Raw genomic sequence first — 27,285 nt, forward strand, 5'->3', positions numbered from 1 at the left:
GTTTTGAGTTTTGTGTGCCCGATGGAGATGTGGGGGGGCTGGTAGTCATGGTGGGGAGCTGGCTGATGGAGGACCTCAGTTTTCTTCAGGCTGACTTCCAGGCCAAACATTTTGGCAGTTTCTGCAAAACAGGATGTCAAGCGCTGAAGAACTGGCTCTGAATGGGCAACTAAAGCGGCATCGTCTGCAAAGAGTAGTTCATGGACAAGTTGCTCTTGTGTCTTGGTGTGAGCTTGCAGGCGCCTCAGATTGAAGAGACTGCCTTCCGTGTGGTACCGGATGTAAACAGCACCTTCATTGTTGAGGTCTTTCATGGCTTGTTTCAGCATCATGCTGAAGAAGATTGAAAAGAGGCTTGGTGCGAGAACGCAGCCTTGCTTCACGCCATTGTTAATGGAGAAGGGTTCAGAGAGCTCATTGCTGTATCTGACCCGACCTTGTTGGTTTTCGTGCAGTTGGATAACCATGTTGAGGAACTCAAAACGGTCAACCAGTTTACCTATCTCGGCTGCACCATTTCATCGGATGTAGGGATCGACAACGATATAGACAACAGACTCGCCAAGGCAAATAGCGCCTTTGGAAGACTACACAAAAGAGTCTGGAAAAACAACCAACTGAAAAACCTCACAAAGATTAGCGTATACAGAGCCGTTGTCATACCCACACTCCTGTTCAGCTCAGAATCATGGGTCCTCTACCGGCATCACCTACGGCTCCTAGAACGCTTCCACCAGCGTTGTCTCCGCTCTATCCTCAACATTCATTGGAGCGACTTCATCTCCAACATTGAAGTACTCGAGATGGCAGAGGCCGACAGCTGCTGAAGATAAAACCGCGCTGGGTAGGTCACGTCTCCAGAATGGAGGACCATCGCCTTCCCAAGATTGTGTTATATGGCGAGCTCTCCACTGGCCACCGAGACAGAGGTGCACCAAAGAAGAGGTACAAGGACTGCCTAAAGAAAGCTCTTGGTGCCTGCCACATTGACCACCGCCAGTGGGCTGATATCGCCTCAAACCGTGCATCTTGGCGCCTCACAGTTCGGCGGGCAGCAACCTCCTTTGAAGAAGACCGAAAAGCCCATCTCACTGACAAAAGACAAAGGAGGAAAAACCCAACACCCAACCCCAACCAACCAATTTTTCCGCTGCAACCGTGTTTGCCTGTCCCGCATTGGACTCGTCAGCCACAAACGAGCCTGCAGCTGACGTGGACATTACCCCTCCATAAATCTTCGTCCGCGAAGCCAAGCCAAAGAAGAAAAGATTGCCCAATAATTACAACCAATTTGCAAAAGACACATTTAACAGTTGAAGATAAAATGAACATAGAAAATGCCAGATTGCACAACTCATTTGAAATAAAGGAGCTTGATACACAAATGAAGAAACTTCTCAATAATAATACTAAATTCTTACAGAAGTGAAATGGTCTTTGAAAATTGCTTTTGTATATTACTTTACAAAACAAACATTCTGACAATGGCATTCATTGAGAAAACAAACTCTGTAATAGTCTACAGTTCTAATCTTGGAAAATACTCAGCACATGAAACAATACCAGGTAAATTACTGTCAATTTGCCAATTGGATTCAATGTTAGAAATTGAACTAAATTTTATAGACTGCTACTTGTTGTTATTTTATATACAATGAAGCTATTTCAGATGAGGAGCCGACAAGAAATATGAATATCCAAAAAACCTGAACGAGTTCTACAACTGTTCGCTTTGTGAAAATGCCACCGATGTCTTTTGCAGCTTTGAGAAATACTGCCTTCAACCAAATAGCTTTCAGAATCAGACTGCACAGAAACAGGCCCATCTTATCTGTGCTGAACTAATGCGACCTCTTGCTTTAGTCTTACTTGCCCACATTTGGCACATACCCTTCCAGTCTCCTTCCCTCTCATCCATGTAGTTAATCAAGTGTTTTTGTTTAAAAGCAAGCTCCCATACCTGCCTCCACTACTTTGTTGGGCAGCTCATTTCACATGCCCACCACCTCTGAGTGGAAAGCTATTCATTCTAAATCACACCCCTCACACCTTATAGCTAGTTATGCCCTCTCATCTGAGATTCTCCCACTCTAGGAAACAGACTGTCACTATTCACCTTTTCAAAGCCCCTAGTGTTTTTATAGACCTCAATATAATCAAGTCTGTACTTCCTACAGTCTAAATAAAACAGGACTACTTTTTCCAGTCTCTCATTATTCAACTTCTCTAATCCTGGTAACAACTTCATAAACCATTCTAACTATGAAATATCCTTCCTTATAGCTAGGCAACCAAAGCTGCACACAACATTCCAAGTCTTGCCTCACCAAAGTCTTTTATAACTTTAACATGGCAACTCATTCAATATCTCAACCAATGAAGGCAAGCATCCCAAATGTTCTTTTCAATATTCTATCTCTACTGCCATCTTTAAAGAACTGTATACCTGCGTCCAGAGGTCGCTCTGCTCCATCGCATTCTGTAGGGCTCTGTCGTTAATAGAGCAAGTCCTGCCCGGGTTCAACTTGCCCAATTGCAGCACCTCGCAATTCTGAGAGTAGTACTGCATCTGTCATTCCTAAATTGTTTTTGCATGATATGCACAAATCAAACATGTCACAAGTATTTAAAGTATGAGGAAAATGGCATGAGGATCAATCTCTCTGGCATTGGAGGCATTAGAGTTTTGGGGTGCAGTGGGATGTTAAAAAGATACAGTATTTCCATTCCTTTCTTTATCAATCTTTTATTTTATCAATTTTTCTCTTGAGCTTTGAAATTTAACTAATTTCCTCTGTTTCAACTTAGTATTCAACCAGTCTGCATTTTATTTCTCAAACCTTTTAGTTGATTGTTTAAAGCAATATCCAATTAGCTCCTTTCCTCAGCAAGGACTCAAACACCATATTTCTTGAACTGTAAAATTACGAGTTCATGTTTACAATAGTTTTGTACGCACAAAAGACTGCAGGAATGAATCAGACTAATAGAAGATCGAATTTGATACAACAATATGTAAACTAATGATTGAACTCCCAGAGCTGCAAGTCCAGATCATGGGAAGCACTTACGTCAACTCACTGCTAAACAATCCAAAAATATTTCAGTTTATACTTCAGTTTAACCTATTTTGGTACTTCAAGGCAACAGTTAAAAATAAAAAATTTCATTGTAAATATTAAATAGCCCTTAAAAAAGGCCCCCAATTTTTTTTTGTGTGTGTGAATGAGCAGAAATTTCAGTTCCAATTCTCCAAGTGGATTATTTTTGCTGCATGAAAATCTCAATTTTATAAAGTGTTACCAATTTGAAATAGTAAAGTTTTATAGCTTATTCATCTTTTTCAATATTTTTATTGGTTTTATCAAATAAATGTTCCATAGGGTACATAACAATAAAATAAAGTATTAACAAATCTTGTATAGCAACACAAATAGTACTGAGACTTAAGTTGCATTAAAAGATAAAGAGAAAAACACTATATTAAATATCTAATTCAATCCCCTCCCTTCCAGAAGCTGCTGGTTAATACGAACAATCCACTACTAATAATAAAAAATAGGAAGGTAAAAATTGGGTTCAAAAACTAGTTAATTCACAAATATTATTCAGTTTACTCTGTTTGGGTTTATGTGATACAAGTTTTTAAAAAAAAAAATGACAAATGAAATTATACAACAGAATTCAAATAGCAAGCTTTACTTTAATGAAAGTATCAATACTTACAGCTACTGAAGGTGATCCCATACTTCCACTTCCATCCTCAAATCTATTTTGTTCCAAGTCATCCTGAAATATAAAATAAGACAGTTTAGGGACAAAAGCAGGTTACACGTATATTTTCTCCTTCTATTTGTGCCCATTACACTCAATGGGCCCAGTTCTAATATTAAATTATCCAGAAAAATCAATTGCACAGCACAATTTTATTCAGTACTCAAATCAAAATGGTCACTTCCTTTGTGGAACTTGATTACAGTCATTTCCAAGACAGGTTGTGTCTCTGCAATACCTTAGTATTCCAAATTGCAAATCACACTAGTGCCAATAATGCTATTTTCTATGTCAGATGGAAACTGACATGACCGAGCTGGCATAGTGAAGCTGCAGTAAATACTAATGCCTCTCAGCCTCACAAATTCTAATTCAATCCTGACCCAAGGTGCTGTGTGAACTTGCACATTCTCTCTATGACTGTGTGGGTTTCCTCTGAGTGCATCATTTTTGTTCATCATCTCAAGGGCATGCTGGGATTGCTCAATGGATTTGTTACTGTGAATAGTTTGGAGATGGGAGAATCAAGGTTTGTTAATGGGAATATTATGGTGCAGCACAATAATTAAGGCAATAAGATCGCTCCAAGAGCCAGCTCAGACTTGACAGCCTCCCATGTTGGAATATGGAAAATTGACAATTTTCTTAATGGTGTTTTTTTCACTTTCAAATTGCATGGTCACAGAACTTAAATTCTTAAAGTCTGTTGATTATTCTCAAATTATAAAATTTACAAAATATTCATTTTAAACTTTTCTATGTGCAAAATTATCAAATATTTTGTTAAATTATCATATTTTAACCAGTTTAATAATATTGGCAACACATAACCCTGAAAGTTAAAATTCAAAAATATTTTCAGTATTGCATTTAACAGATTGATAAATCTTATAACATGGAATGATAGAGAAAATACTTTGAAATTAGGTAGTCAGTGGAAAAATCAACCTGTTAACATTTGGGATTACTAATTTATGCATATTAAGACATAGAAAAAAAACAAACACAAAATGGTTTCCCATGGCTCCCATGTATAATCTTGCCATCAGGAATTGAATTTATTTTTTAATATTTAACCAAAAGGTGTGAAGTATAATGTTGAAATAGCCCAAAAGTTTAGATAGGTGAATATTTATACAAAGAATTTTTTAGGTAGGAACAATACTACCAAAAAAACCATTCTATTCTCTCCTTTCTCCCTCCTTCATTGCTGGAAAACAATTCTATAGTGCAAGCAACCTTTTGGTCTGTTTAAGAGGATATGTTTTATCTGCATGTCTGTAACTTGTTAACTGTATGAAACTGTATTCTTTTCTAATGGCACAATTAAAAAAAAGACTTAAAAGAGCTGCATCTTCAACTGCTATCTGTCCAAAAAAAACATTTACACTACATTAATTCATTGATTTGCAAATGAGAAATAAATGGCAAAGTTTCTTGTTTTGTGAAGGCTAAGTAAATTACTTGTGAAACTTTAATTTTGTTCCATTAATATGCTTTGTTTCCTTGAATAGAAATAGAACAGTTATCAATTTACATTTAACTTGCTTTTAGTAAGGACATTTTGAGACAATCACTCGCCTCAGGGATGCAGATGCCAGCATTTATTTCCCATCCCTAATTACCAGTGAACCATAGGCCAACCACTTGAGAAGATCAGATTGAGAATGATATTTTCACCAAGTTTTCACAACAATATCAGTGATGTCATTTATTTGCTTTGTAAAAAATGATACATTACAGACATGAACCCCTGCTGCCCAATTAACCTACTAACCCCATATATTTTGGAGGGTGGGAGGAAACAGGAGCACCTGGAGAAAACCCATGCAAATCATGGGAACAACATACAAACTCCTTCGAGGGTTGGATTCACACCCAAGTAACTGGCGTTGAAATAGTACTGCTCCAACCGCTATGCTAACCATGTTGCCCAAGCCCAATCCAGATTTTATTTAATACTTAAATTTAAATTTCCCAACCATCATGGTGGAAATTAAACCCCAATCTGGATCATAATCCAGATATCCTGCTGCTAGTCTAGTAACTTTAGCCACCATGCTTCTGCACAAACTGTTAAATTGGAAAATACTAGATTACCAAATACTTTAATTTATTGCAGCATTTTTGTAAACTTGTCAAATTACTATACTCCAACAACCCCATTTTGATGAAAATTAAAACTGGGAAAACATCAAAAATTAAGTGCAACAGCAAACATTTTCTTGGTCAGAATTACAAATCACACAAATCTGTCATCTCTCAAGATTGGTGCGCAGGGTGATAGGATAGTTAAGAAGACTGATGGGATGCTGGACTTCATTAATTGGGGGAATAGAGTTCAGGAGTCATTTTTAAATTTAAATTTTTAAAATTCAGACATACAGCATAGTAACAGGCCTTTCTGGTCCACAAGTCTGTGCCAACCATTTACACCCAATTAATCTACACTCCCCAGTACATATTGAACAGGGGGAGGAAATCAGAGCTCCTGGAGAAAACTCACAGAGACACAGGGAGAACATACAAACTCCTTACAGACAGCATGAGATTCAAACCCCAGTCCTGAATGCTGGCGCTGTACAGGCATTGTACTAACTGCTATTACAACCATGCTGCCTCAATGAGGCATCATTATAAATCTCTGGTGAGATCACACTTAGAATATTTTGTTCATTTCTGATCAGGTAAGATGTGAAAACTATGGATAGGGTGCAGAGGAGGTTACCAGGATGTGGCCTGGATTAGAAAATATGTCTTATGAAGCAAGGTTAACAGAGTTTGAGCTTTTCTCTTTGGAACAAAATAAGAATGAAAGTGACTTAATAATAGAGGTCTACAAGATTATGAGGTGTAGATAAGGTGGGCACCCAGTGCCTTTTTCCCCAAGGTGGGAGTATCAAACATCAGAAAACATCTGTACAAAGCAAAAAGAGGAAAGTACAGGAGATATCAGGGCTTAGTTTTTTTTTAAAAAAAACACAAGAGAGTTGTGGTGCCTGGAATGCATTGCTGGGGTGGGGGAGAGGCTGGAACAATAGGGGCATTTAAGAGTCTCTTTGACAGGTACATGGATGAAAGAAAAATATGGGATAGGAAGGGTTTAGTTTTTGGGATAGGCATATGCAGGCCAACACAATATCGTGGGCTGAAGGGCCTGTACTGTGCTGTAATGTTCAATAAACAACTGATTTATGTTAATTGTGTCAAACAAGCACAAGAAGTTGCTGCTGTTAGGGAAAGGTTTAGTCATTAAGACATTAAATACTTGCATCTGAAAAAAAATATAAATTGGTTAAGATATTATCAGATTGGCTTTGTCATTCTTCATACAGACTAAATGGTGTTAACCAATTTTCCATGTGCAATGTAGATCAATCTTGACACAGGAGTTTTATAGTGAAAGGAAAATAGATATAACATCTGTCACCAAGTGCCACTCAAACTACCTTGTTATTCAAGTACAAAATAAATTTGTCTCTTCATCTTGTACTTCTATTTTGAACTATCAAATGAAAGCTAATTTATGAAAGGTACTTACAGTATATTATTTAAATTCCAGTAAAATTCTACATTATTGGTATCAATGCCAGGTTTGTACATGAGCTCCACAGCCAAAGTACACATACTATAAACTAGTACTTGACAAATTAGGACTCCGCTGGGAATATCACCGAGAGGAAACTTGCACCTACTGTAGGCTTTGAACGTTTTTGAAAACACCATTAACTTTGGAATTAATTTTCACGGACAATGCTGCACATTATGATCAGCATCTTATTTAACTATTATCATGTGTCAGATAATGACAGCAAAGCACCATTTCCTTCTGTGATGATCAACTTCAGTGCAAAAATTCCGATCACCGCAGTAATAATATATCCGTATATCCTGCTTTTCCTCACAATTGAGATGTCACATTTTGTGTGGCGAAACGTTCCTCATTCATCATGAAATCTAACTAACTGTATCCCGAGAAGTCCATCAATCAAGGACCAGTACAATGCACACATTGATGAAGACAGCATATGCACTGCAAAGGTAAAAAATTTAAAATGTGCTCAAGCTGAAAATGAGGAACATTTTAAAAGACTTGCTGCGTTTGGTTAGAATAGATGTTAATGATTATAGGTGAACACTGTCAGAAATGTAGAATTGCAAATATACTGAACTTAGAAAAGAACAAAATGATGAAGAAACATACGACAGAAGGAAGATAGTTAACTTTACTCAGGAAAAATACAGGTCACATGCTTTACAGAGAGAGGAGAAAATAAATTAACTGGTCAAGAGTTGTAGGATAGAAGAAATGGCAAAGGCAGGCCATCTGTTTGCAAGCTTCACACATTTTCAACAAGACACCCCAATTTAAGATCCTTAACTATATTCTTGTAATTTTTCTCTTTCATATTATGAAGGTGATGGATGGCCTGGTAATGAAAATAGAAGCTTGCCATTTTACAGTGGTGAATGAAACCTTTATGCTGAACTATTCTTCCATTTATCAGTTGCTCCTTGGTAATGTTATCCAAAGATATGACATCGTTCTTTTTTCCCCTCCAAAAATATCAACGATTCCAAGCTCAATGACAAATATTTTTCCTATCCTCATTGCCAACACACATTTATGCAAACTGTAGACCTGAATGAAGCATTATTTAAACAATGGGTAAGCAAACAATTGCCTTTGGCTCAGGTAATAAATTTTGCTCATCACCACCAATCCCATTTCCATCCCTGATCCTGGTCTCTGACGGAGGAAGAATATATATAGCCATGCCACATTTGACTGCATGCCAAGCTTCAAATTCCATACACTCTCCACTACAAAGACAACCCACTTCCCAACCTAAGAACTGGAGGGGTACAGATACATTCAAGCACTGCTGTGCTGGAAGAAATCAGTGATGGGGTTGGGTGAGCAATTATAAATCAGGGTAAATCAATTATGTTAACCAGTCTCATAGCAAGTCAGTAAGGATCTTGAGTAAACATCCAAACAATTGGGTTGTGCAATGCAATGGAAAGCGGCATAATATGTGTATACATCGAACATGAAGACCTGTCACCTTCCACTTACCTGGAGAGAGGTATCACATTTACCTATGAAGACAGGCTTTTTGGGCAAAATCCAGGAGGAAAGGAGGTACTTGAAAATCTGTACCTCAGTAAGGGAAGCAGTACCTCAGTAAGGAGTAAGGAAAGGATCTACATGGAATTTACACAATGATTTGAGAATTTGAATGGTGTGGAACAATATTAATTAATAGACTGTGGCGGCTCACCACAAGGCAGGTGAACCGGCCCCGTTTGTAAGCTACTCGGTGGGGAAGCCAGCCAAAATGGCGCAGTTGGGTATTTCCCTTCCTTCCAGTACGGGGCTCAGAAACCCGTGCTGGGGGACCACGTGACGCCCAGGTGACAACAGCGCCCTCCAGCACGGTTCTCAGCCAGATCCGGGCTGGGAGTATAAGTGCAGCCCAGCAGCCTGCAATAAACTAGTCTGCTCACTGAGCTCAACCCGTCTGGTTGTGTGTGTTATTGCAGGAGCAGTGTAGCCGCCGCTACAATTGGTGACCCCGAATGGTTCAAACGTCTTTGAACCCATCATGAGCGAGCCTGGAATCAGCGTTATAGCCGAAAAACTGCCTGAATTCTGGGTTCAGGAGCCGGAGACTTGATTCGTCCACGCGGAGGCCTAGTTTCACCTCCGCCAGATTTCATCTGACACGACCAAATTCTACCATGTGGTCGCTGTCCTGGACCAGGCCACCACCAGACGCGTGCTGCACCTTGTTCAGCACCCACCCACCGAGGACAAGAACGAGACCATCAAGCGAGTGCTTACCAGGTCCCTCAGACTATCCAGACACCAGCGGGCCACTCGGGTGCTGCACCTCAGTGCCCTGGGGGACAGGTCCCCGATGGAACTGATGGACAAGCACACCAATTGCCCACTTTTCGAGTGCACATGCCCGGGGACATCCGCCTGCTGCTGGTCCAGGAGATCTTCACTGACCCGAGGAAGGTCACCCAGAAGGACCAAGAGCTATGGCTCGCACTATTCTCCGAAGGCTCAGCGGTCCAGCAGGTCGTGAGGCATGGGCATGACCACACCAAGCCTGCCCCTAGCGCTGCGGTAGAGCACCCGGCCCCTGCAGGGGCCCCCAAAAGCATAACCAAGGCCACAGCATCCGCTCCAGGCCTCTGCTTCTACCATCAGTGCTGGGGAGCCAAGGCTCGGAAGAGTCATCAGCCCTGTTCGTTCCAGGGAAACGACCAGGCTGGCCGATGTTAATGGCTGCGGCGGCTGGCCAAAGACACAGCCTTCTCTACCTGCGGGACTCAGTCAGCGGTTCCTCGTTGACACTGGAGCCTAGATCAGCATCATCCCGGCCACAGTCATCGAATCCAGGTACCGACCTCGTAGACCTCCCCTCAGTGCGGCCAACACAACGGCAATCCGGATGTATGGAGACAAGACAGTCCACTTCCAGATCGGCCAACAGAATTTTGCGTGGAGGTTCACAGTCTCGTCCCTCCCGACTGCCATCCTGGGTGCAGACTTCCTCCTCGCACATGGGCATCTGGTGGACATTCGAGGTAGGCGCCTTATCATCAACCCGGCCAAGTGGCAGTTCGGGAAAGAGTCCATGCAGTTCCCGGGCCATACCACCACGCCAGCCGCTGTGAAGGTTGCCACCATCAGTGAGTTCCCATGCCCGGACAGCCTCAAGGGGCTGCAGGAGTTCACGGGTATGGTCAACTTTTACAACCACTTCATCCCGGGAGCTGTGCGCATCATGCAACTGCTGTTCACCCTCATCGCAGCCAAGCACAAGATGCTCGCTTGGTACCCAGAAGCCTGCACCGCATTCGAGGCCACCAAGGACACCCTGGCGAAGGCCGCCATGCTTGCCCACCCGCACACCGACCTGCATATGGCACACACTGTCGATGCCTCTGCAACAGCCGTCGGTCCCGTCCTGGAGCAGCAGGTGAATGGACATTGGAAGCCGTTGGCATTCTTCAGCCGCCTGCTTCGTCTGCCGGAACGCGTATAGTGCCTTCGACCGCGTGTTACTGGGCATGTACCTGGCAGTGCGGCATTTCCGCTATTTTTTGGAGGGGAGGACTTTTACCATTTTCACAGACCACAAACCACTCACCCAGGCGCTTGCGATGACCCGCCAGCAGCCTTGGTGTCAGATTTTACCACTGACATTTGGCACAAGGCGGGGAAGGACCATGTGGTTGCCGATGCACTCTCACGACCGGCCATCTGCGTGCTGACGCCCGGGATCTGGTCGTCCAGCTCGACCAAGACCAGGAAGTGGATAAGGAGACGAGGGCCTTCAAGACCGCCATCACCAGCCTGTGGTTTCGAGACCTCTCAACTCCAAGCGGCGAAGGCACCATCCTGTGCGATATCTCCCTGGGCACCCCGCGGCCAGTGGTTCCCCAGCAGTGGCGCAGGCAGGTCTTCCATCACATCCACAACCTTTCGCATCCGTCCATCAGGTCCACGGTCCGGATGGTGGCAGAACGGTTTGTATGGCATGGGCTGCGGAAGCAGATCGCGGGCTGGGCCAGGACATGCACCCATTGCCAGACGTCCAAGGTGCACAGACACACCAGAGCGCCTGTACAGGAGTTAGAGCATGTCCAGGAACGAACGGTTCAGCCACATTCACGTGGACATCGTCGGGCCCTTTCCCATTTCCCGGGGCAACTGTTACCTGTTTACGGTGGTGGACCGCACCACTCGCTGGCCCGAGGTGATCCCAATGCCAGACACCTCCACCGACTCCTGCTCCCGAGCACTGTTGTATGGTTGGGTCACCCGGTTTGGCGTCCCAGCTCACCTAGCCAGCGATCAGGGCGCCCAGTTCACATCTGCGGTCTGGGCACAACTCGCCAACAGGTTGGGGATCCAGCTACACTTCACCACGGCCTACCACCCACAGGCCAATGGACTGGTCGAACGTCTGCACCGCCACCTTAAGTCGGCGCTCATGACCTGCCTCACCGGTCCCAAGTGGACATCCGCTCCACTCCCAAGGAAGATCTGCAGGCGTCATCAGCTGAGCTGGTCTACGGTGCACCTTTGGCACTACCTGGTGAGTTCATCAACGCACCTCACAATCCCCAGCGGTCGCCGCATGAACTACTCCCTCACCTCAGGGCATGCTTAGACTCCTTCGAACCCCCACTGCCGCCCAGGCATGGCACCCACCCGCCTCACGTTCCCGGCGAACTGCTTTCCACAGAATACATTTTAGTTCGGCAGGGCATGACCGCGGCACCTCTGCAACGACCGTACGAGGGTCCGTACAGGGTTGCACAGCGTTCTGGCTCTACGTTCACGCTGGACATGGGCGGCAGGTGGGAGCTGTTTACTATGGACAGGCTGAAGCCAGCGCACTTCGATCCCACCGAGCTTGTGGTCGTTGCCCAGCCCAAGAAGCAAGGCCGCCCGGCAAAAAGGACATTGGCACTGGTTCTGGAGGGGGGGGAATGTGTGGCAGCTCACCACAAGGCAGGCGAACTGGCCCCGCTTGTAAGCTACGTGGCGGGGCAGCCAGCCAAAATGGCGCCTTCGGGTGTTTCCCTTCCTTCCAGCACAGGGCTCAGAAATCCGCGCTGGGGGACCACGTGACGTCAGCGCCCTCCAGCGCGGTTCTCAGCCAGATCCGGGCAGGGAGCATAAGTGCAGCCCAGCAGCCTGCAATAAACTAGTCTGCTCACTGAGCTCAACCCATCTGGTTGTGTGTGTTATGGCAGGAGCAGTGTAGCTGCCGCTACTAGACTATTGATTATGGCAGTAATGGTAGTGTTATGCCCATAACATACTTCGAGAATTAGGAAAACATACTGAAGAAAAACTACCATTGGTAGCTATGAATGAGGATGATAAATTAATATTTTTACTTCAACAGGCCATAACTCAGCATTATCTGCTTTTAATAACCTGGGACCTACTCAAGCAATACATAATAATTCAGGAAATCTAGAGTCTCTCCTCACCCAACCCCCATCATTGTATGTTTTCACAAAGCATAGGGAATCTATGCTAATTACAAAAATGACCAGATGGTAGAGATTGGAACACTTTTATGGTGAGGAATGAATCATTAACATTTATAAATAAAATTAGTTGCCCGATTAGTCTTGCTGACGAGGGAGATAGCTAAGTTGTTCCATACAGTAGTATCTGCATTAGTGTAACAAAGGTAAAACAATCTGATTGCAATTAGCTTTGAAATGATGTTGTAATAAACGGCAATTTCCACGTCAGTTTTATCAGTCAGAATAGACTTTGCTTCAATGTTATAATTCTGACCTGCAGTCAAGCAGAACTTGGCTTTGCAAGAAATGGTGGTCAGATCTGAAATTATTCTGGGCTACATAAACAAACCTCTGCCAAAATGCTAAATCCTGAAGCAATTATCATTCCTTCTAATTCGCTGCAATTTTATACAATTTCATTTAATGTTTGACTATTACAGATTCTATACCAAATTGAAGTCTTTTCCATGATCCAGCATTTGAAATACGTATCCACTGATCCTTACTTAAAAAAAAACCGCATCACCCTACAATTTGTCAATTCTAGACAGATTGTTTTTACCCTCTTAAAAATCTGCTCCAATGTAAAGCTTTGGTTTTGCTGGAACCACTGAAACATTTATAAATTTCAATGACAATAATGAACTTGAGACAGTCTTTAAAGAGTCACTTTTATTGAGCATTTCAAAAGTGACAATTTAAATTTATTTTGCAATAGGACAATCTCCATTTTGGGCATTATTTGCAACTCAGCAAGGAGGCACCTGCTTTCTATCGTGCACCAGCTGCAAAAACAAATAGTGGGGAAATAAAAAAAACATGCAGGATCAACAGAATGTTTCTTTGTCTGCGACACTCTTCAACATTGCAACACTTTTTAAAAAAAATGCTCATCTTTCCACCCCAAAACAGTAACCGTTTCTTGAAATCATGGAAATATTTAGACCAAAATTATACCATAAAAATGAATACATGAAATATGTATACAAAATAAACATTTGGGAATATCCTTAAATTATTTTTTAAATTTACTAATATTTTTAATTGTTAATGATAATTCATATTTTACTTCAGGTCATTTTGGTATAGTTGTTTTCCCTTTAGCACAGCTTTAGCATATTTTTGGCAAGTGAAACTCAAAATTATCAAAAGAATGATTGAATTTTAATTATGTCTTTATGTTCTACTACCAATGTCAGTAAACTCTCGGTTTTTAAAAAAATTGTCCTCATCTCTCTAAAGATTAGAGACAGATTACAAGAGTACCTTGAACACAGAGTCAAATTCTTCCCCCTGAGCTTCTTCCACCTTTATTTCAATATTCACTGAATTTGCTGCATTGCTTTCAGATGCAACATCAAACCTTTCTTCCTGCTTTTCTTCAGATCCTTTACTGTAGCAAAGTCTGGGATTTCCCTGCAATTTAAACAATAAATAGGTCAACTGTCCAGAAGCCAGATTTAATGTTTCATTTGATATGTGCTGGCCATGGTCCAGCAACATTGCCTCAGTAGTACAATGAGCTGGTCAAGGACTAACATGGGCAAAACAAAACATGAAATTTAATACAAAGTCACATAAAACTAATGAAGGGGGAAAGAAAATCAGTAAGTCATGACAGAACTTCAATTTGCTAAAACACCAGGATTTACGAAGGGTCACAAATAGAACTGAAAATAAAACTCATAACATTTAAATTAAAAAAAATTTGGTAGGCATGTTTTAAAAGATACAACTTAAGTTGTTAAGAGCATGAAAATATTAAATTAAATCAAAGTTACTTGCACAGTAATTTATAAAGAAGAGATTGCAAGATACAACAATACAGCTAAAACCAGTTAAGGTAACAGGATGAAGTGGGAATAAAATCAGCATGGTTAATGTAGCAGTCACCACAGCATTACTGCAGCACTAGAAACTCAGGTTCGATTTTTTTTTACATTCTCCCTGTGACTGCGGGAGTTTCCTCTGGGTGCTCCAGTTTCCTCCCACATTCCAAAGATACCCAGGTTGATAGGTTAATTGGACACATAGATAAATTTGGGCATCACGGACTGGAGGGGCCTGTTACGGTGCTTTATCTCCAAATTTCATTTTTTTAAATCACAAAATGAAAATGAACTCAATTCCTGGATAAATGAAGGAATGTGAATGAATTTGATTTCTCTAATCCACTCCTTACCTTATACATTTTTTTTAAATAGAAACCATTTTGGAACACTTAATGTTCCAAAAATAGCAGAGGAAACCTTATCCAAATCTGGAGTCTTGACTTTCCCCAATTTTAATTCCACCACCTTAAATGCTGCCCTTTCAGCTACCACACCACAAATTCTGGAATTAACTTCCTGAAATTCCTCTCCCCTTCTCTTGAGATGCTCCTTAATAATTCTCTTTAACCATTCTATCACTCGTGCTCTAATATCTCTGACATTTTAGGATTACCAGTAGTTATTTCTTCACCCCATCCCCCCAAGCTGTTTTTATGAGGCAACTTTAGTATCTTTTGTTATGTTAAAAGAACAGTGTCAAATCCTTAACTCCTTACAAATGGGGCCCTTTCAATGACAAAAGGCAATAAATAACAAACAAGAATGGACATTGTCAAGCAGAAAACAGTAAAGAGAGTATGGAACAATCACCATGCCCCTGACTCTCTGATTTTAAAATATAGCCACAAAGTGACTTTATAATCACTTTTCCATAATACCCACAAAAGAAAGTTTTAGTAAAATTGGGCTAAACAGAGCCACTGAAGCTCTGTGGATTTATACAGGAAAGTCTTCAAATGCTGCTATGAATGTGCCTGTTCTCCTGCTCCTTCCCACCACCATTTCATTTGAGTATCTGCCTCATACGTTGACAAAGGGCTCTGACCTGAAACATTGGTTACCCTTTGCTTTCTCTAGATCACACATGTCAAATTCTGGCCCGCGATATAATTATATTTGGCCCGCAAGATCATATCAAAAATGTATTAGAGGTGGCCCGCTGGCCGCCGCGCCAGTATCGCGCATGCACAGTAACCGCTGTGTCCCAGGGTGAGAGAGAGAGAGAAAAATCCTGGTCCTTGAAAAGTAGTGATGGGTGGTTTTATAAACACACTGTCATGTCCCCCCGCCCGCCCACCCCCCCACCGCAGCGCGGCCTGGCCAGTGTCAGGGGAAGCCAAGGGTGCTTCCCAGCGCCCGGAACCCCAGTGGCACAGCGTTTCTTGGAGCTGCAGATGGAGTCGGGACGCCGGAGGGAAGATTGGGGCTCCCCGCCTGGCGATGGGGGCGCCGGCCACCGGCCGCCCTGCGCCTTCCCACCGGCGGGTGCCCGAAGTACACGTGGAGAGCGAGGCTGGTCGGGCAGGTAGGGTGGAACCCCCCCGCCAATCTCGGGAGTGGCGTGGGCTGGATCGGGATTAGCCGCGCTCACCTGCTCTTCCACCACTGACCGGGATCCCAGCGCGGTCCTGAGCGCGGAGACTGCCCTGGAAAGGTCCTGGGACACCGGCACGGAAAGAAAATGGGGTCCGGGAGAAACTCAGCAGGTAAAAGGGGGTCCGGGAGAAACTCAGCAGGTCAAGGGGAGGGGGTCCGGGAGAAACTCAGCAGGTCAAGGGGAGGGGGTCCGGGAGAAACTCAGCAGGTCAAGGGGAGGGGGTCCGGGAGAAACTCAGCAGGTCAAGGGGGGTCCGGGAGAAACTCAGCAGGTCAAGGGGGGTCCGGGAGAAACTCAGCAGGTCAAGGGGGGTCCAGGAGAAACTCAGCAGGTCAAGGGGGGTCCGGGAGAAACTCAGCAGGTCAAGGGGGGACCGGGAGAAACTCAGCAGATCAAGGGGGGTCCGGGAGAAACTCAGCAGGTCAAGGGGGGTCCGGCAGAAACTCAGGGGGGGCCTGACCTCGCCAGAACCGTTGCCCACTCCCCCTCCCTGCCGCAGGCCGACCCGCGTCTCACGGTGACGGGGCCGCTGATCCACCGAGATGCCGCCCTGCAGCGAGAGCCGATGCCCCCGCACTGTCGTTGTCCAACCTGATCGCCCGCAAACCCCGCCCTCCCGCACACAGGCCTGAGTAAGTATTATGAACTTTAATCTCAGGATAAAACGATCTTCCAATAGTTTTATGTCACAGTGATAAATATATTTCTGGTTAAAAATGGTCCTGCATAAAAAAAAGTTTTATGCTCATTAGGCATAAAACTTGAAAAGTGTGTAAATCAAAGGATATCTGTACCAATGGAAAAAGGGCATGGCAAATAACCCTGCTAGAGTTCATGCCCACAATCAGTCACCCATTTGATTGTTTCAGGAATCATGTTATTCTCCCACTTTCTCAATAGCCCTCAGATTTTACTATTCGACAACACACTAGCAACATTTGACAAATCCCCTATAGAGAAATATTATTTATTGAATATTTTATTTCTCATTTGTTAATGCTTCTGGAAAGAGTTTATCCAAAACTATTATTAACATTTATTTTAATAAGAAAAAGTTTAACATTACATATGTTGAAAGAAGAGAAAACATGCAGATGTTGTTGAAAATTTTCAATAAATATTTAGTTCGGCCCTCGACTTAGTCCACGTTTTTAATTTTGGCCCTCCGTGAATTTGAGTTTGACACCCCTGCTCTAGATGCTGCTGACCTGCTGAGTTTCACCAGCACTTTTATGCATTGTACTGACGTTTTGGCACTATGTCTTCATATAGACCTTTAAATAACAATTTAAATAAGGTATTTATCACCCCAATAATTTGTCCCTAGCATTAAGAGATTGTACCCCAATCTTTGTGCAAGATTTCAATTTCAGTGTTCAATACAATGTTCATATTAAACTGTTCCTGCACTGAACCACAAGATTCATCAAGCTTTGTTGGTGAAAAACAAATAGTTAAACAAGAGATGAACACCAAGATATCAACCCAAATGATTGGAACAGCTGAAATAATCTGTATAATGCAAAAAGTCAATACCTAAACAGTTAGCATAATAAGGTTTAATGTTCATTTGCAATGCAAAGATAGCAAAGAGTTATAACCTATTTAACCCTGCAGAACAGTATGCAAGTTTTGTTTACCTTCACCATTTATGGAATTAGATGATGCTATTAAAAGAATAGAATTCATAACCATAGTGTCATCAAATTGCAGATGTGGAATAAATGGCATCTCAGTCCTATACTTTGTCGAAGCTTGGAAGAGCCATTAGGCCCTTTAAAACAGTCAAAAGCCCCGAGTGTAAAGGTGGGGATTCTCTGCCCTTACATCAGGAGACTTAACTCCATCAATGCGCTGTGGCCAGCTCCAAGGCACCAACTGCAATCCCTCTCGGGGGTGCGGGCGGGAGGAAGAAATGTCAGCAGCTGGCTAGTGGCGGGCTGATGATGTCGTCAGCCGGAGATGCAGGACCGGGATTTTTTAAATGCCAACAGCAACAACTCAGCGCATATGAATGATATCAACTCAGTGGGCAGTGCAATGGTACCAGTTGCCCCGCATCAATCAGCTCCGGAGGGCGCTACGAGGTATAGCTCAAAATGAATGCAATGCAAGAGCAGCCTTTTAGGGTTGCTCCATGAAAGGCAAGTTTATATTTTTCCCTCCGCACTTACTGCTGGCTTCCAGGTGGAGGCTTGGCATAAAAGGGCCGATTGAGGGCTTTAATGTGTCACTTTGAAAGGGCAAATGGGTGTGAATGTGATAGATGACTGAAAAATGGATTATTTTCTCAATTTTACTTCCTACAAATTTTAGTGAGTAGCATTTGCACATCACGGTCAGTTACACTTAAGTGTTTCAATACAAACAAAAGTGAAAATATACCACATGAGGAAAATAACACACTTAGTTTGGGTACGTGACTACATGTTATTGATAGATCATGAATGGATACAAGAGTAAGATTCAAAGTTTGCCAGAATTAAAATATATTAAGTTAGTCTACTTGGAACAGAGTGGGTATGTGAATCAGCAGATAACATAACTAGATTTTTAAATACTCCAGGTAAGAGGAACTTGTATTCATTAAAAAGAGGTGCATCCACTTGCATTATGACTTTAAATTGCCAACATAAAAAAATATATTTTTTTTTTAAAGTGTTATGCCATTTAACATGCTGATAAATTACAATGTTATACATCTTCTGCTTGTATAGTCAGAAACACATTGAAAAAGTGGCAATTTGAATGTCCCAAATAACAAGTGCACTCAAAGTCTGAGTACTCTCAGCTGGGTTCTTTACACTAGGAACACATTTTGCAATATTACATATATTAATACATCTACGAGTTTATAATCATATATAGTTCACCAAGTTTCTTACTTGTTGCAGCCACACAGGTAAGATACACTAACAATGATCTTATAAGTTAAATTATCATAATATGCTCAAGACAGAAAAAGAGATAATAAAAAGAATAGATAACCAATTATGAACAATTGTAGTTAGTGCAAAAAAAGCAATATTTCAATAACGCCAACAAATCTTTTAGTGGCCCCACAGTAGGTTAGGATGTTAAATTTGCAGGCAGTGGAAAAATCATTCATTGTGTTCACTCTCTGGTTCTCTGGAGGTACAGCCTCACTATATACTGCCACTTCGAGTTGGCCAATGAATTCATTGCCCTTGTCCTATTAAACTGGCCTGGGCTTTCTTGGGATCCATGTCTCCACCGACTAATAATTCAGTATTTAAGAAGGTTTATGTCTAGAAGTTAATGGATGATTTTCCTTTTTTTTAATGGACAGGGAAAGGTTGCACATGTGTGCTTAGTAGGTGGAGTGGGCACTCATTGGGTCTTTGTTAGTTGGGGTATTGGACCCCACCTTAGTTAGGATGTGGGCGCATAATGGGATTGGGTTAGGGGTGCTGGGTTGGTACTTATGAGAAGAGTACCATGGAGAATGGTGTTATAAGACCACAAGACATAAGCGATACAGCCAGAGTCTGCACCACTATTCAATCATGAGCTGATCCATTTTCCCACTCAGCCCCACTACCTGATACTTTCACCATAACCTTAAATGCCCTGGCTAATCAAGAACCATCAATCTCTGTCGGAAAAACACCCAGCGACTTGGCCGCCACCACCTCTTATGGCAACACATTCCACAGATTTGCCACCCTCTGGCTGAAGAAATCTCTGGTCTAAACAGATGATCTTCAACCCTGAAGTTATGCCCTCTTGTCCTAGACTCTCTCAACACGAGAAACAACCTTTCAACATCTACTCTGTCCACACCTTTCAACAATTGAAGGGTTTCAATGAGATTCTTCCCCCCACCCCCATTTGCCTCAATTCCAATGAATACAGGCCAAGAGCTGTCAAACACTTCTCACATAACCTTTTCATTCCCAGAATCATCCTAATGAACCTTCTTTGAACCCTCTCCAATGTCAGCACATCTTTTCTTAAATGAGGAGCCTACAACTGCTCACAATACTCCCAAGCAAGGTCTCACCAGTGCCCCATCAAGTCTCAAAGTCACATCCCTGATGTTTTGGGTCAGGAAACAAACATTCTGCATTGATTTGAGATTTGGTGTGTCTGTTGTGGTGTGGGTTGGGTTGTACAGGGATCTGGACCTGGTTCAAAGGCCAGAGGAAACTAAATGCACGATGCAAATTTGGATAAGACTTTTTAATTAGATTTTTAGTTTCTGTTATATATTGAAAACACCTACATGAAGTGATAAAAAAGCACAGCAATTTGTTCTGCTGCTGCATGGCTCCAAGAACTGTGATTTGATTCTGACGTCGGGTCCCATCAACATGGAGTTTACATGCTTGCCCTGACCAGGTATCCCCCTTCTTCCCAAGCCTAAAATACCTGCTGTTAAGTACAATGGCAACAACAGGTTGCCCATCAGGTAGCAGGGGGAAAAAAAAAGAGAATCAGTGTGGTCTCAACAACACATCCCTGCTCTTGAATCCTATTGCTCAAGATAGGAATGCCAACATTGCAGTCTCTTTCTTCACCACTGCCTCAACCTGGAAGTCAACCTTTAGAGCATCCTGCTCGAGGACTCACAAGTACCTTTGCACCTCTGACTTTGAATTTTCTCCCCATCCAAATAATAGTCTGTTTATCTCCTCAAAAAAATTACAGTAGGTTTATCAGGTAAAATTTTCACTTAAGAAAACCATGCTGACTTTGGCCTATCTTGCCATGCACCTCCAGCCACTCTGTAATCTCATCCTTGATATTCAACTCGAATCACTTACTAACCACTGATATTCGGCTGACTGGTCTACAATTTCCTTTCTGCTGCCTCCCTGCCTTTTTTTAAAAATAATGGAGTGACCTTTTCAATTTTTAAGCCCTCTAAAACCATGCCATAATCTATTGATTCTTGGAAGATCAATTATTATTCCCTCCACCATCTCTACTGCTACTTCTTTCAGACCCAAGGGTGCATTCATTCTGGTCTGGGAGGCTTATCTACCCTTATGCCATACAGCTTCTCAAGCACTTTCTCTCTGGCAATAATGACTGCACTCACCTGGTTTCCCTGATACCCTTGACAGTCAGGTATACTGCCAATGTCTTCCACAGTGAAGACAGATGCAAAATACTCATTCAGTTCCTCTGCTATCTCCTTGTCTTCGCATTATCATTTCTGCAGCGCCATTTTCTATTGGTCCTACACCAACTCTCACTTCTTATTTTTTTATTCTTAATATGCTTAAAAAGCTTTTGGTTTCCTTTTTGATCTTATTTGTTAGCTTCCTTTCAAAGTTCATCTTGTCCTCCCTAATGACCTTTTGAGTTGCCTTCTGTCAGCTTCCCAGTCCTGTCGCTTCCCACTAATTTTTGCTTCCTTTTATGCCCTGTCTTTTGCTTTTACTTTGGTCAGCCAGAGTTGTGCCATTTCTCCATTCAAATATTTATTCTCTTTTGGAATATACCTGTCCTGCATCTTCCTTATTTCTTGCAGACATTTCAGCCATTGCTGCTTTGCCGTCTTCCTTACTACTATGCCTTTCCAATGGACTTTTGCCAATTCCTTTATCATACTTCCGTAGTCCCCCTTTATTCCACTCGTGTCCTGACACCTCTGATTTTAGTTTCTGTTATGGAACACACATGCACGTGATGTCAGATGACAGCTTTGTATTATGGGGCACACTAGAGCCATTTTAGATTAAGTAAAGAACAAAGGATAAACCACGTCTCGTGTGAGTGTGTTCTACAGTGGGAAGAATATACAACAATTTGGCGACGAGCATAAAAATGCCGGAGGGGGAGAATAGAAGATTTTAAACTGAAACTACAATGACTTTGAGCTGCTGAAGCTCATTGACAGTGAAACAAAGTGGCAGAAGGACATTTTGAAGAGTACAAAGAATCAGAAAACTGGGATGAATACGGTGAAAGATTCAATTTGTTCTGTACAGCCCGGGAAATAAGAGATACAGAGGGCAATTTAAGAAAACAGACAACATTCCTAAGTGAGGTGGGAAGCAGGACATAGAGCTTGATAAAGGCCCAGATTCTATGTTGTACACCATTTTATGTGCCATTGTGGGAGGAAAGATACCAGTTTTGGACTAGAAAGCAGAAATTGTGAACCTGAATTGCGTAGGTTATCGAAAAACTAGGAGTTTGAAATGTTCTTAAATTAAGCCTTAAAGAGCATGCTGGTCATCAGTTTGGGCGACCACAACGCTCAACAATGATTACTGAGTAAATGACAATTAGATACGAATATGAAATAGCACTAAGTTTTTAAACAGCTAACTGCAACCAGGGCATTGTACAAAGAGAGCAGCGGGAACATCAAGAAAATGGAATGCCGAGAAGGGTTCCGCTGTGGAAAAAGTAATACAATCCAGAGTACTGTTTCTTCAAAAAAAGCCAAAAGAGGGGCACATTAAGTTCAGATGCTCAAAGAAAAGGAAAAATAACCAAAAAGAGTATCATCCCAAGAAGGGAAATCAGTTATCAAGAAATAAAACATATAAGGTAAGGGACCTCAAGTAAGAAGAGGAAGGTTCCGACTAAAGTCCGAGCAACGACCCAAGTGGCTCTGAAGACGACAAGCTGATGGAAGTAATGCATGTTAATAATATGACAATCTACAATTCGGAAATCTTGATTCCTGTGAACATTAACAACGAACTAGTTTGGATGGAACTCGACACTGGGGCTGCAGTGTCCTTAATGCCAAAGGGCTTAAAAACAAGAGTATTACATAACCTCAAGGTGGGACAATCTGACGTGGTATTGAAAACAGACAGCGGAGAGAAAAATCAAAGAATTGGGAAAATGCAAGGTAAATGTCAAATATAGTAGACAAACATCTAAAAGAGTACCCCTTTACATTGTGGACTCAAAGGGACTGCTTTGTTTGGAAGAGTTTGGATGTTATGAATCCAATTGAATTGGAACGGCATTGGGGAAATTAAAAAATGTACAGATTGAGACAGAACAAAAATCAAAACTTGAGAAATTGCTCCAAAACTATCATATAGTACCATATTTTCACACATATAACACACACATGCATTTAACATGCACATAACATACAGAAAATCAAATTGTTTAAAACTATTTTTGTATAACACACACACACATATAACGTGCAGGTGTTTTCCCAGAGGTGTCAATCGCCTGTTATATAGATGATATCCTGCTGCAACACATTAAGAAGCTTTGGAGAGGAATTAATTAAATAGATCAAAAGACAGGATTCAGAGTTAAGCAGGATTTTAATTCTAATGTTGTCTCAAATCAGAGGAACTTGATATGTTAATCTCATCCTTAAGGGATGGGGCCTGGGCAATCAACATTGATAAGGTGCAGTCCCCTAGCTAGAATGTCCTGTTTAAAGGAATACCATGGCATTCAGTACATAGATATTCTCAAGATCAAAATATCCCATTGCCACTATAAATTGTGCCCATATTTTCAATGCCCCTTATTGTATTCTCACACTTGCTATAAATTGCCGGCGTCTTTCCCATGACCTCTATTAATTGTGCACATTCTTTCATTGTTGCTATTATATTTCCACATTCGCTAATATTGCTGGTTTGACTTCCCACGGCTGCCATTAGTTATGTACATTTTTTCAACATGTAAAAATATTCTGTGATAGTTCGCTCATGCATATAACGCGCAGGGGGGTGTACCTGGTTGTAAGATACACATATAATGTGTGCGTATTATATGTGTAAATATATGGTATTTGAAAAAGACCTGCAAAAATCCAAGGACTGCCCTTGAAACCAGAGGCCAAACCCAAGTTCTTCAAACCAAGGACAGTTCCTTTTGTGATGAAGAAGGGAATCGAGGCAGAACTCAAAAGACTGAAAAACAAAGGAATCATTGAGAAATTGCAATAGAGTGACTGGGCTGCCCCATTAGTTCCCTGTTAGAAAACTCAATGATGGAATTCGAATTTGTGGTGACTATCTGCAAGTACCCCAACACCCAATTCCCAGAACAGAGGACTTGTTTCAAACATTGAATGGTGGTAAGAAGTTCACAAAATTGGATTTATCACAAGCATATCAGCAAATTGATTTGGATTCGGAGTCAACAAAATACGTAGCCATCAATACACACTTAGGATTGTTCATGTATACCAAATGCCGTACAGAATATCAGCAACATCCGCGATATTTCAATCAATAATGGATAAGTTGTTACATGGAATAAATGTGGGCTGTTACCTAGACAACATTATCATTACTGGTTGCGATGATGTGGAGTACTTGGCAAACCTGGAAAAAAATACTAACCTGACTGAAGGAAGCCAAGGTCAAACTAAGTCAAGACAAATGTATATTTATGGTACCCTCAGTAACTTATTTAGGATTTACAATTGACAGTGAAGGAGTCAAGATGAACACAGTAGGTACCAAAGCTGTCCACAGGGAACCTTGCCCAACAAATCGAGCAGAATTAGACATTCTTGGGTTTGGTGAACCATTAACAAAAACACATCCCCAGTATGTCCCATTGTGCAGCCCGCTTAACAAACTACAACCCAGGCAAAGAAGTGACCCTGGCAGTCAATGCGTCACCAATGGGTTTATGAGCAGTATTGTCACAGGTCACAAAAAAAGGAGAACAAACTGTAGTTTACGCTTCTCACTTTTTAATGCCCCGTGACAAAGGCTTTCTGGTACTAGCAGCAACAAGAATTCAAAGATGGGGAATGCAGTTCGCAGCATATGGTTGTGATTTAAAGCATAGTTCAGGGAAGGAAAACTGCCATCCAAATGTTTTGTCATGCCTACTTCTACCAGAGACAGGACAAATAGAAGGATTGATCAACTGGACAGCAGAGGCCACAGCCATTAATCAAGACATTTGCCAATCACAGCAAAAACTATCAGTAAAGAGGTACGAGATGAGGCGACCCTATCAAATATCCTGCACTTTGCGTTAAATGGATGGCCCGAAGACAAGAGGCTTAGGCCCGAATTAAAACCTTATTTTACATGAGATATCAATTGAAGAGCATGGTTTATTGTAGGGGACAAGAATAATCATTCAGAAGAAATGGTAAGCAACCATGTTAGCCGAACTCCCCAATCATCCGGGGATGGTCCGAATGAAGTCCCTAGCACGCATGTATATCTGGAGGCCCTCAATGGACGTGGACAATCAACAGACTGTGAGAGGATGTCGCATTTGCCAAGAAATGCAACGTAAAGCACCTCAAGCCAAAGCGAAACCCTGGAAATGGCCTTTACACTCCTGGCACCGAACTCGTATGGATTTTGCTGGTCCATTCATGGGCAGAAACTTTCTGATTGTGTTGAATGCACACTCCAAATGGCTCATAGTATCCCAAATACAGACAACATCAGCAGAAAAAGCAATGGAGAGACTAAGGATTATTTTTGTGACGCGCGGTTTGCTAATAGAACTGGTTTCCGACAATGAACTACAATTTGCTTTCAACCAATTCCTGCAACAGCAAAAAAAAATACAAGACAACATCTCATCATTACCCTATCATCCGAGTACCAATGGAGAAGCAGAACACTTTATACAGACTTATAAAAGCCATGAAGGCCCAGAAGTCATTGAACATAACATGGCAATGACAGGATTGCAAATTTTCGGTTATCATGGAGGACAACCCTGCACTCTACAACAAGAGACACATTGGCAGAACTGATGTTTGAGTGCAATTTAAGAACTATACTTTCCGCACATGGGGTCTCATATCCACCAATCAACATCTCTTGGTAAACCAACCAAAGCGCTATAAGTTTGACAACAAGAATTGATGAGAGATTACAGAGAAAATAAAGAAACATGGATAAGAGGTGTACTTCTGTAAAAATCAAGCCCATGTTTATATTCTGTACTGAGAGAAATGATATGGGGAAATGACACATCAACCAATTGAGTGCAATAGATACTCCAGGGTCCATTATCTCTTTGACACACTAGATGCAGAATGGGTTTATGCCAATGAAGACATGTTGGATCTGACCCTGTTAATGGTTCCAGAGATACCCTTGTCGTTGGGTACATGGGAGAGTGATGAGTCACCACCAGATGTCTCAATCTCTAAGATCAGCCATTGAGGAAATGGTACTTTCTCCCGCAAAACTAAAAATTTCCATGGAAAGACCAAAAGGTTCTCGTGAAAGTCAAAAAGTCCTCCAAGTCTTCCACTGCCGAGGAAATCTCAAGGCGAGAAGTGTCCTCCATTACATTTAAAGGACTATGTCCCATGATTGATTGAGAAGTAGTTTACTTGTGTAAGGTAAAACATCATGAGATGGGAATGTGTAAGGAGTTACCCTGTGCAGGGCTGTAACAAGATGTGAATGCATCCTTGTACTTACAAGATAAGAGAGACATTGATGGATTGAGAGGCAGGAAGCTAGCAGGGAAAGGATAGCAACAGTTTTAGTCATTGGACAAGTAATGATATGATGATGTTCTAAGCACGTATCCAAGGGTATAAAAAAATCACCATTTTGCTGATAACGGCAGAATGCATTCTCTGACTAACATTGTTAGTTGCAAGTGTTACAATCCGGTAATAAAGAACAATTTGGTGACCCCGACGTGATGGGTGAGTGAACACTGGACGACGGTTTCTGTTTTTTTCTGACAATCATCTCAGCCGGCTGATAAAAAGGTCCAGAGAAGCCTGTTTTAACAAAATTCTTTTTTTTTTATATAAAATCTTTATGATTGTCAGTAAGAACTGGAGATCGGACAAATTAGACGACCACAATTGAAGGTCGCATGCCAGGATTGTAACACGTAAGTGATTACAGACAAGATAAAAGTCCTTAAGGTGTTTGAATGACATTTATTAAGTGCTTCGCAAGAAACTACTAGAGTTTAAAAGTCTTTATTGTGTCGTTGCAAAGTCCAATAGAGTGAGAAGGTGGTCTATAAACAATTGAGGACCTGAGTTTTCTGCCCTAAACTGGTTATTAAGAGGAGAAATCTCCCACGTGAAGGTTG

General features: G+C 42.0%; 1 protein-coding gene across 3 annotated transcripts in view; it reads right to left on the reverse strand.

Annotated features, from left to right (window-relative positions):
• LOC138735954 (ankyrin repeat domain-containing protein SOWAHA-like) overlaps positions 1 to 27,285 on the reverse strand; it is an 84,184-nt gene that overhangs the window by 20,483 nt on the left and 36,416 nt on the right. For all 3 annotated transcript variants that reach the window (XM_069884649.1, XM_069884651.1, XM_069884650.1), the window contains exons 4-5: positions 14,110 to 14,259; positions 3,727 to 3,789 (exon numbers count right to left, since the gene is read on the reverse strand). In XM_069884649.1, the coding sequence (XP_069740750.1) occupies positions 3,727 to 3,789; positions 14,110 to 14,259 (213 nt within the window). The remainder of the gene's footprint in view (positions 1 to 3,726; positions 3,790 to 14,109; positions 14,260 to 27,285) is intronic.

The sequence above is a fragment of the Narcine bancroftii genome, chromosome 6 (genome assembly GCF_036971445.1).
Source record: "Narcine bancroftii isolate sNarBan1 chromosome 6, sNarBan1.hap1, whole genome shotgun sequence".
Classification (NCBI taxonomy): domain Eukaryota; kingdom Metazoa; phylum Chordata; class Chondrichthyes; order Torpediniformes; family Narcinidae; genus Narcine; species Narcine bancroftii.